At 35.9% G+C, this 12,068-nt stretch overlaps 1 protein-coding gene across 7 annotated transcripts in view; it reads right to left on the reverse strand.

Annotated features, from left to right (window-relative positions):
* Nucleotides 1–591: 591 nt before the first annotated feature.
* ZDHHC14 (zinc finger DHHC-type palmitoyltransferase 14) overlaps nt 592–12,068 on the reverse strand; it is a 515,017-nt gene continuing 503,540 nt past the window's right edge. For 3 of the 7 annotated variants that reach the window (XM_048935637.1, XM_048935633.1, XM_048935632.1), the window contains exons 8-9: nt 10,762–10,864; nt 592–2,299 (exon numbers count right to left, since the gene is read on the reverse strand). In XM_048935637.1, coding sequence (XP_048791594.1) covers nt 1,898–2,299; nt 10,762–10,864 — 505 coding nt within the window. In that variant the 3' untranslated portion in view covers nt 592–1,897. Of the gene's footprint in view, nt 2,300–10,093; nt 10,169–10,761; nt 10,865–12,068 lie in introns of all 7 variants that reach the window. The other 4 variants (XM_048935635.1, XM_048935634.1, XR_007374980.1 and 1 more) reach the window with 3 other exon arrangements.

Below are 12,068 nucleotides of genomic sequence, written 5' to 3' on the forward strand. Positions count from 1 at the left end.
ATACACAGAAATAAGTGTAGATACTTGAGGATTACTCGAAGACCAATCAACAGAAACAAGTCAGCCACTGTAGTTTGGCTTGTAGAAAGAACTTGAGACTGTCCTGCTTCAGAAATGTGGTGGGAAGTTGGCTAAAATAGCTGGCTCACACTTCTCTGCTAGAGGTCCGCTGGTGGACCTCCTACTGCAGTACAGTCAGAAGGTGTTGATATGTTCCACTTGCTGAACTATGCAAAGTTAGCACAATTAATTATACAAACAGATTGCTTGTGAATTTTTAAAGGAATAGAGTTTCTGTCATTATCTTCGTTTGATACTTCAATAGCATGGGTGGTTGGTTTTCTGCAGGCTCATTATCCACATTACCAACAACGAAAAACAAATTTTTAGCTTGGTGTCAGAGAATGACCACGAGTGAACAATATAAAGCTGCTACATTTCTGAACTACTGCACATTATAATGTCGTAAACCTTGTAAGATAAACTACATTCTGAAATCAGTTTGTCATGGAAGAAGAAGAATCCAGGTCCCATATCCTGAAAAGTATGGTAAATACAGTATAAAAGCCAATCAGCTATCATCAAAACCAATAATCTTCTTAACCTTTTAATTGCTCTTTACTTAAACAAAACACAAAACAAAGAAAATACTGGCTCGAAATCCACATTTCCATTTAAAATACTAGAAAACGAATAATTGAAGCACCATGGCCAGGAGGTAGCTACAGATATGGTTACTTCACTAAGCTGTCTCTTTGTCTTTAATCAAAAGCCCCTCACCCTTTAGACACACGGAACATAGAATTACAGTTCAAGCAGACACAAACTCTTCCATTTCCGAATACAGACTCGTGATGGGAACAAATACACATCTCAAACAACGCCATGAGAGATGCCAAAGCAAAACTTATCATAAGCAGCTTTTCCTCTGCAGCTCTGGTTTCATTAACATATTCCAGTTATATCCTTCACAAACTATGTCAATAAATCATAATCTTCCCATCTTTCCCCAGAAGAATTGTACAAGGATAACTGTACACGTGCCCAAGAAATAGAGGATGTCATTTTATTGGAGGTCCACAGGTAATTGTATCACATTAGGGAGTGGAAGAATCTTGTAGTATGGCACAACACAATATCTCATTCTAAACACTTAAAACAGAAGGTTAAATGATATGCAACATGGTCAAATCAGTAAGTCTCCATCTTCCAGGCACCACTGAAAAAATTAAAATAAACTTTAATAAATTGAAAAAAATATATAGTCCATTAATTTGCACTGTCTTTAAATGAAACAGCACTTTGAAAGTCACAAATAAAAAAGCAGCACTTTCTCTTAATACCAACACCACTGTAACACATACCGTAGCGTGGCATGCAAATCCGTATCCGTAGTCTTGTTTTTTTTTTTTTTTTGTATTAACAAACGGAATGGTAATTTTTCTATCTCAAATATTAGTAGCATAACATGTAAGTGCAGATCATTCTGGCCACAAGTGTGGTAAGCCTTAACAAGTGTGTATTACAAGAGCATAGAACACAGAGCATGACACTTACATCCAAGAATCTCTCTTTTGTACTCAACATGGTCTTTGTTACAGGCTGAATTCCAACTTGCTGTACCCAAACTGCAGGAAACAAGAATATTGACCATTTCTGTTTTTTCTTAAAAAGGAGATGTGGTCACTATCAAAGCATAGCCATTAACAGCCTGGTCAAAAAAATGCCATAGCTCCACTGAAAAAAAGAAGCTGTTTTTTTTTAGTAGACTCCATTATGCAATAAAGTTTCCATTATAGCCATGTTACAAAGTCTTACAGTGGTACTGCGGTGTCATTCCTGTTAAGTAAAGATTTGTATAGACACCAAGAAAAGGTGCAGTGTTCAAAGAAGCTGTTCAAACTGAGCTAAGCTTCACAAGACCACGTACTGAGTCTTCATGCAAAGAATCCTGGCTGGCTAGACTCAGGACGTGCATTGTATGGCTGTGTGTAATAGGACTTCCGCTTGGCAGCATCCCAGGGGGTGAAGGAGCTTCTTCAGGAGTAAGAAACTGATGACCTTCGTGTTCCTCTTTCAAGGGTATCATGTCTGTCAAACCCGTGTCTGATGTGAGATTTGGCATGGAAGATGGTGGTGTTGGTTGCCCTAGAGTTAGAGTTGCACAAGGCCCACTGATAGAAGTCTTTCCTGGTAAAGGTAGCTCTTCACTAGTTATGCTGGGTTCACTCTGTAGTAGTGGGGTGGCAGCAGCCTGCAAAACGAATTTAGTGCTCTGAATGCACTGATCTTGGTCACACTGTAGAACGGAAAGGTGTAAAAATCATAAAGCAAACAAAACAGAAAAAAAAAAGAAAGAATATGGACAAACGGTATGGGAAAGGATGGGATGTGAAGAGAAAAAAGGAGAGACATTAGTATCATTCTACGGTTAGCCATCCAAAAATCCCACTGCATGCATAGCTAAGTCAGGGCTTTGCATTATTATCAAAGTAAATTATTTCCACTGATCACATAAGGGTTTTTTTGTTACCTCCGAAGTAGTATTTTGTACATATTGTAATACAGATACTTTTTTAGACTTGTTTGAAGCCACTTGGAAAACCAAGCTGAACAGTCCTTGCATAGCTCACTGCACAGGACACGCAAAACCTGCCTGATTGGAGGCGACAGAAGCAGGCAGGTACATCACTTCCTCTCTACTTGTTTCATCCTTGTGCAGCTGGCAGTGCATGGCAGTTCAGAGAAGCCCAAAGGCAAAATTCAAACTTTATCCCATGTTCATAAACAGTAGGCAAGTGTCTTTTATTTTACTGGTCTTTATGAGTAAGAACTAAAGCACTACAGAGTTTTTGGATGCTGATGATTATTTTATGTAAATACAGGCATCAGCATTACCTCTGTGATCCCACTTTATTTTCCAATTTAATAAATATATTCTTACTCTAGAAGATGTATGCAAATAAGGCAGCACTGTCTATATATTAATTGATAGAAAAAAACAACCTGCACAGTTATTAGGCTGCTTCTTGATCAACTTAATTTTGATAATATAATGAATCAAGTCAGCCTACAAGTTTTCTGGCAAGCAGTTCCACAGTAGCAAGACAAATTCAGCGTTATATAAATCCAATTAAGTTCAGTGAATATTACCAGGAACACTTTTGGCACTGCATCATTCCCAAACACTGTTGATATAAAATTGTCATTCATTCCCGGAGATGACAATACAGGCGGGGGTTTCAGCTCACTAAGGGGCCAGCACATCTACTGCCAAATTAGGTTTCTTTAACATTAACTGGAATGATTTTGAGAGCTTCTAAAGTCAAAATGTATTAATTCATCAATTATAACATCTGTAGATTTTCAAAATCCTGCTTGATTCATTTGCACCACTACTGTTCTGTTGTGCAAGACAAAAGATAATACCACTATAAATTCAATGCAGTAAAGAAAATTTGGAAGCAAGATATTATGTATACACACACACACACAGAGCACACACACACGTTTATTCTTAACTAAAAGAATCTGTTAAAGAAAGATATTTTGCTTTCTGACTAACTCCTTCCATCTATGTCAAATTACTGAAAGACATTACAAATCCAACATCGGTTCAAGATATTTCCAGTCCTAACCTAAGTGTTACTGACACAGCAATTCACAGAAAATTCCCATTCATGTTTGCACTGTGATGCAAACTCACAGAAAGTCTTCTGCTTCCTTTAGTACATGATGAAAACCATTACTATGAGTGGCTCCTCTGATATTTTCAGGTCTTCTGATGCTACCTGATGATGGATGCACATGCCATCATATTCCAAAAGCTTGCAAGCTGACTACTTAGTCTCAGTAGATAAGCACATATTTTAAACACAGCTAAGTGTTTCAGGACCCTGAGACCAAACACTTTTTGACAGGCAGAAGTCTGATCCTTACACTATCCAATACTTCATCTTTCAGAAAAACAAATTAACTGGCTGTTATATAAACTGAGTTTGTACAAATTACAGACAATTTTTTTTCCCTACATAATACTGAACTGCTCCAGCTGAACAATTCAAGTAGTCCCAAATAATTTCAGGGGAATTATTCATAGGCTTAAAGCCAAAACTTGTCTAAGTACCTTCCTAAGGAGAAAATTGTTCAGCACTTTTTGAAGTCATGCTTTCAATTACTAATTCACCGTGAAAACTTATTCTTGATCAATATGCTGTTATGCAATTCTGCTCGTTTAAATGAAACTACAGCCCTTGAACCAACCTTCCTACACAGACCTTAAAAATCTGTTACCCAGCTCTTCAAACTTCAGAAAAGACAAACAAAATCCCTGGAAAATCCTATCTGAAAAACAGTAACTAAAAAGCATGTTAAATAAAGGAACACCTATAACTACTGCATACATTGAAAACAAACAATTTTAGCAACTGACTTACTGCTTTAGTGAAGCTTCAGCACAGTTCTTCAAAAGCAAATCATTATTTAATATGTTGAGGCAATACAAGCTCACAGTCTTAAAATAGCTGGAGGTAATTTACTTGAACTCTTTGTACAGTCTGAATTAATGTTCTTTTTACTGAACTCTACCACATCTCAACTGAATCAACACCAGAAAGACAAAGCAGCATTAAACAGAATGCTGTAGAACTTTTTCAGGCACAGTCCATCTCTTCATTTTCCATGCACCTGTGACTTCCATAAAGCCTCTTATCTTACTCAGACACACAATTTCAGGCTTTATTTTTTTCCCCTCTCTATTTTTTTTTAATCAGCTATTATCACGAAATACCTCATGTGCAACAAAAGGCTGTGATCAACTTTCAAAAGCAACTAGGTAGATGGGTTAAATGAAGCTCTCAAAAACATATGATAGAAGCAGCACATACTATACCAGTAGACTAATAGTAAACTAAACAAAGAAATCAGAAACAAAGAAATCAGAAAAAATAAAAAAATAACAAAGATTTGTTTATAGGGCTGGCATGTTTCCCCCCCCCAGATTTAGGATACGATTCTTAACTAAATGAAATCTATGGGCAAAGGTCTACCAGCTGTTAAGTCCAAAGAAAAAAAGAAGCCAAGCTCTGAAATCTAAATAGTTAAAAACTACTGTAGAAATTATTCCACCAGTACCTTCTTACTTCAGATCTACTGATTTTATTTTCTACTTGAGATTTCCACTGTGTCAGAGGAACAGCATATTCCAAAGGTAAGACGTTTAATAAATTCTACAAGTACAGAATTTCAATATATATACCCATGAAAATTTCAGCCATCACTTTATTTTTTACATTAAAAGCACTAACCAAAGCAAATTAGACGCAATCTATAAGTGAGTTTATTTCACAAATAAATACAAACAACTTTGCCTGAAACAATAGTCTTAATTTTCTCTAGAAAATCAGCCTTTTCCCTAAGCTACGTAAAACACATGTTAACGAAGCTCTTGTACATGGCAGTGTTGTTTTTGCATTTCTAATGCCAATGTGGAGATAAATTACTTTGAATTTAAAATTAACTGGGTTGAAATTGTTCTAATGCTGGTAACATTAAAGAATTTTTCAGTCCTCAAAGATGAAGGAAAAATAGGTTGAATTATCTGAGCATCTCTGAATGAAGTACAAACAGAAAGTTCAGACACATCTGGCAACGCTGAATGACAGTGCTAGGCAGTAACAGAAAAGATGCTGAAATATCATACTAAATAGATATAACAGATGAGCAAAAGTGGAGAGATGGAGCTGTGTAACTGTTCACAAGGGCTGTAGGATTCCACAGCCAGCACCATGGTATGTCCAGCAGCCGAGCCATGAGCACAGCACACAATGGACAGCTTGACTAACAAGAAGTGCAGTGCAACAGAGTGGTCAGTGGAGAGAAACAGCTCAGACGTAAAGGGTCGGCTACTCCAGTCTTCCAGGGATTTTACTTCAAGACTAGTTAACAGCTTCTTCTTGTGGACTGAATGCTCAGGAATGCTTAGAACATAGTGGGGGAAGTCCAGGAGCAAAACCTCTGAAAGAAGTCTTGTCTGTGCACTCTGATACTGCTCTGCTTGGCTGCAGTAAATGCTGACTAGGTAAGATCCCCAAGTTCTGTCTGAGGCCATGAAAAATCACTGCACTACAGGGAACATCTGTAAAACTCTGAGCAAAGTGGGGCCCCAATCCTTGCTGATCTTCGTATTGTCATTGTAGAAATATTTACCTCTAATAATAAGAATATGAAAATCAAAGGGGAAAGAACAATGGGACAAGTCAGAGTAAACATTCCCTGGATCAGCTGGAATCCTTTTTGCAAAACAGTAGTAGAAATACTGCTGTGAACATTCAAGAGGGAACTTGCTGCACGTTTCATAATCTTAAGTTGCACATGCACTGTAATAGAATAAAAGAGTAAATAAACGCTTTAACTACTGAACTTGCACTGAGGAAATGGGGAATGGAATATAAGGGAGTCTGCATAATAAGCACTGGATAACCTGAGCACTGATAGAGATACCTATAATGCTGGATAATAAGTGAATTTCTTTATAAAATGAGCCTGTCCTGATACAAAGGCAGACAGAAGTAAAATGTAGCACTTCAATAAGGCACTAGAGAATTTCTGAAGACATACAGTAAAAATAAACACAGCAAGTTCCTCTTTAAGGAAAAAAAAAAAAGTGCATAGAGTGAGATGGATTCTGTATTTCTTTACAATGGACTACTAAAAAGGAAAAGACCCTGAATTAAAACCCAAGAATCAACTCAGGCTTTTATGATAAAGCTAAATACTGCAGAAGAGCAGATTCAGGTAATAGTAGCTGATGGGTTTAAGAATTAAGAACTTTTCCATAGTAACAAGAAAGCAAACCTTACAAAGAAATGATTTCATAATGGTTGAGATGCTGCATTTCACACAACCTCCACTTCTTTAGAATGAGAAGAGAAATACTTGGGCAATGAAACTAATGAAGATCTTGTAAAAATAATTAGCAATAAAATGCTAATAGGGAAATACTATGGAAATATTAGATCTACACATCATTAGCTCCAAGCAATCATGCCTGTCATGTGGATAAGAATATTAAGAAGTTGGCTAATGAATTTAAAATTATATTGAAAAAGAGATCAAAAGCACTAGGAATGTTTCAGAAAATAAAATTATATGTGGTACTGACCTTCAGAAAAGTGATTATAGCTTCAAATCTTACTAACATAAGGCAAGCAGTAAGGACAGAACAGGAGAAAAATCTATTTTATATAAAGACCTAAAAAATAAAATTAAAAGAAATAGTAGTACGGGCCTTTGAAGCACTGATAACAACAAACTTTTTTAACAAACCCCAACTTTCTGACATCGTGCCAAATAAAGTCAATAAAAAAACCAGAACAGATCTTATATGAAATATTCCATGTCTTAAAGGCAAAAATTATCACAAAAAAAAAATGTAAATACAAAAACAGCACCCCACAGATGGTATCCTGAATAAGAGATAAGGTACTGCATTGAAAACTAGTGTCTGGCAAGCTTAAATGTAGATTGATATTTGTTGTTGTTTTTTTTTTTTTTTTTAAACTTAAATGCAGAAACAATGACCGCTGCTAGGAGATACATTAGAATGAATGCAAGCAAAATAGAACATGAAGTATCAAAAAGATTTTTAAAATGACCAGATGCTATTTGGATGAGGCAAAATAGTTCTATTTACAAAGGGCCAAAAGTCAATGGGTAAAAGATTTGAGGGAGAGAATGGAATGAGGGAAAAGAGAGTAAAAGCGTGACAGAAAACACTCATTAAATTTTTTCTTTAATATCAATTGGCAAGAGACATTTTAGCACATTCTGCGGATTGTATATTGCGGATAATATTGTTATATTGTGGATAATATCTAGAACTTGAGATTCAATATAGACATAAGAGGTAATGTATTCTTGAAAAAAATTAAAGGAGTCTTGCTATAAAACTGTACTAGAATACACTTCAGACTTCTGATAACTGATTTCCTACAGTCAGTCAACTTGCTAACATAGCGTAATTACCCCTGGTGATTTAAATTTTAAGTCAAGGAATATCACTTTATTTCTCCTTTTCAGAATGTATACTAATACAAGCTGAAGTTTCAGATATACACCCTTCAAAACACTTCTTTGAGACCTTCCAGCCTCAGCTCTAAGAACACATTTTTCACTGTAGGTCTCTGCCTTTACTGCCAAGAGATATGCAACATTCCAGAAGGGAAGGCAGAATAATATTCCATGTATTGCCTAATCTTTGTCAGCAAGTGTTACAAAGAAAAACTTTTCTTCCACAAAGATTTTCCTCCTCCAGTTCCACATCCACTGCAGTGTTGGGCTTGAGCCAGTCAACTACTGAAAACTTCAATCTCCAAAGGAAATTCTGACATCCACTTCTGAACTCTGAGAAAAAGGAATTCTAGAGAATTTTGTAGCGTTCTTCTCTAAAATAAATTGAATGTCATGTACCTTGTTTATCCTCTACTATAAAGTGAAATACACTGCCTTTCATTCAAAAAAACTACAGCAGTCTTTTTTGGGAGACCAAGTGAATGGTTGGCACTCCCATCACTGCTGCCCCCAAACTTCTGAAGAAACTAAGATTGTATACTGGGATGAGAGAGACTGGTTATGGAAAGCTGGGAAAAGCATTACAAGTCACTTCATGGGGAAAGTTTTAAACAGAATGATGACATTTTACTTGATTAATCCAGTCATATTTAAGTAGCAATGGGAAATCTTGAAGCCAAGTAGAATGGCTGAAGGCAACTAAGCAAGTAGTAAGGTGAATCAGAACTTATTTTAAGGAGTCCGATATGTGGATGAGATCTTTGAATTAGGAAAATTAGTTTTGTTGTTTGATGCTTTGTGAGATAAGAAATAGGAGAGAGAAGAACAAAGATAGGTTCAAGGTCTACTACCTTAGAACGCAGTAAAAGCAAAACATTAAACAAGAACAATTAAGAAGTTGTATCTCACTGCACTGCTGCAGGTAGGAAATGAGTTTATAATTTCCTATACCCCAAACAATTCAGGAAAGAAGATTATGAATAGGGAAGAGAAAACAGTGCTAGAGAGACAAGGAAACTAAGCAGATCTTTAAAAGCTTGCAGCAGCACACTAGAGGAATTGTAATGCTAACAGCCAGCTGCCACTAGAATCCAACCGGTCTTGGATACAGACCAGGAATAATACCCTGAGATAAAATGGCATCAGTGTCTCAAAGAGATTCCTCCGTATACAATATGACCCCAATACATATTTAAAACTTCTTCTGTGAGATCATTTTCAGGAATGAAAGCTGTACATTTCAAAGTGACTTTGATAACTGTTGAAGAACCTAAACCTGTCCTGGCCCAGATAATGCGATGTCCTAGGACGTAAGGAGTTCAAATCCTTGAAGAAATGCACTTGTGTATTTACAAGTATTACACTCTAAAATCATAACAGCTACCTGCTTGACTTAAAGTAATAGTATAACAGGTATCTCCATTTCTGCAGACAAATTTGGCCAATCTTCAATCAAACTGGTACAAGATTTGCTCATTAATAACTCATACAATGCCTTCTTACAATGTGACTTCAATTCCTATAAGGTTAACAAAGTTTAATGCAAAGAACCTATTCAGGGCTTATGATCATAAATAAGAAACACCTTCACAAAGTCAGAAAGTTCAGGCAGTCCCTGAAAGAACTTGGGCTATCTTGAGTTTTGCTTTCTTTACCCTCCTGTGACAACAACTCCTTTTCAGGGTTAAATTTTTTTGAGTAAAATTTCCACAGAGCACTACCTTGTTCTGTACAACTGAATCTCACAAAGAATTCAGACTATGATTCTAATACACTTCTTCATAAAGGAAAACAATGAATCCTTCACTTAATAAGTAGAAAAAGCATAGGAACTGGAGCAACAATTTTATATCAGTTTATTAGCAATGCTGGAACTAATTTGTTTGGAAAGAGTTACATTGGAAGGCTTTGTGGCCTTCTCTTTGTTGGCAGAGTACATAACTCACGGCTTCTTTGACAAAATCTTAAAATTCAAGATATGTGGAAAACAACTCAAAAACAGGCACATAGGTAAGATGCTTGCCTTTGGAAAAAGATCTCTGAGTTATTCTCTTCTTCTTGGCACTGGAAATCTTATCTTCCATTACGATAGTAATTGCTACCAGCAAAAAAAAAAAAAAAAAAAAGCAAAAACTATTGGCACAGTTTCAAAATGTTTTAAAGTTTTGTTGCAACAATCCAGTCGCCATATTTTGTTCATTGAAAGCTCACTGTCCTCCTGCTCTTCCTTCATTATACTTGTCCCTTAGAAACTCCTTTGTTCATCTTTGCTTTTTAAAACATATTAGTCTATGCAAAACCGCAGCATACAAGCAAAGAAGGAAACAAATACACAGAAAGTGCTACACCACATAACAGTCAGCTGGAAACCAATGAACCAGAGCAAGTCTACAATACTTGAATATTCCAGTTCAAAACATAGCACATATCAAGAGCACAAGTCAAAACACCAGTATACTCAATAAAGCAACAGCAAGAAAAGCCTCTCTTTTTCAAAATCCGGGAGCATTAACTATCACACTATGCAAAAGATACATTACAATGTTCTTCTTTCTTTACTGTTAATAAAGAAGTCATTCCACCCAATGTCAGCTGTATCCTGTTAGTTATTACTTGATTAGTTCACATGAAAGTGGAGAAGGAAAACATTCACAGGAATCTTGATGAACAACACTATGGGATGATTCCTACCATGTTGCTCTGAGATTGTGTGGCCCCATACATAGTAATGCCATTTGATGGTCCTGCTAATTGTGGCGTATCTGGTTGTATAAATCCTCTTCTGTCGATTAAGCTATGGAATAATCAAAATAAAGAAAAAGAGAGTTAGAACAACTCTTGCTCACTAATTACCTCCTCTAAACAAAAGAGAAATCTTACAGCAGTCCACAGACATTAATATATTACCAATATCTTCAAATGTCACCTTTTAATCAACTGAATAAGTGCAAGACTTCATTTCTAACTATCTGCAAAGTTACTGCTTCCTTGTAATACCTTCCGAACAGTTATTTGTATGGCTACTTCTCTGGAGGCTTAACAGGGACAAAAGACTTAGAAGCTGTACTTCGAAAATATGCATATTAAACTACAGGTGTGAAAACAAATTACAAACTAACCAGCAAACTCTGAATCAGAGTCTATTTCAAAGGATCTTTTGTTCTTTTGTTTTTACACCTTTCAATTAAAAGTTAGACTCCAGAAATACTCATTTCCTAAAAGCTAATAATAAAATTTAGAAAGATAAGCTTTTGTTTAGACAACTTACTTCCCAGCTGCTTCATGACAGCTACCTGTTAACTGCTCAGTGTTCTACTATTCTTATCAAAGTGATGTATTTACAAAAACACGTTAAGAAAAAATGTTTTGTGGGAAATTATAGAAATAAATAAAATCATACATAAGACTTTAAAGAACAATAACTGGAATCACCTGATGCAGTTAAAGATTTTGCTGAAATTCCATATTTAATTTTACCCCCAGTTGGAGAACTCATTCCCTACTTCAGTTCTGCTGCTTAATAATCATACAAAAAGGTGAATATAAAGACTGTAATATAGTAATCTACATGAACATTAGCTCATTACTTCCATACAAAACAAGAACTTTTCAACAGCTTATGCTTCAATTCATTCTTTTTTGCTGTTGTTTGTTTTTAAATTAGTTTCAATTACATTTTCAATTACATTTTCACTGTTTTTCTTTTAAAGTCTTAGATGAAAATGTTATTTTTCTGTGACATCAACAGCGTTGCTTCCCATCTGGAAAGCTACAAGTTTGATCGGTCAAGAATGCTAAATAAAATTAATTTCCTCCTGGCCTCCACCAGAAAACAACAACAACAAAACAATCCCACAGGATTACAAATTTTAACCATAGGTATTTTAGATCCTGCTGCTAGAAGACAGGAATGCGTTAAAAAACCTAAGAGCTAAAGTCAGCATGGAGCTAGTTCTATTTGCTGACTTATAGAACTTCCAAATCATCTCTAAGTCAAG

The sequence above is a fragment of the Lagopus muta genome, chromosome 2 (genome assembly GCF_023343835.1).
Source record: "Lagopus muta isolate bLagMut1 chromosome 2, bLagMut1 primary, whole genome shotgun sequence".
Lineage (NCBI taxonomy): Eukaryota > Metazoa > Chordata > Aves > Galliformes > Phasianidae > Lagopus > Lagopus muta.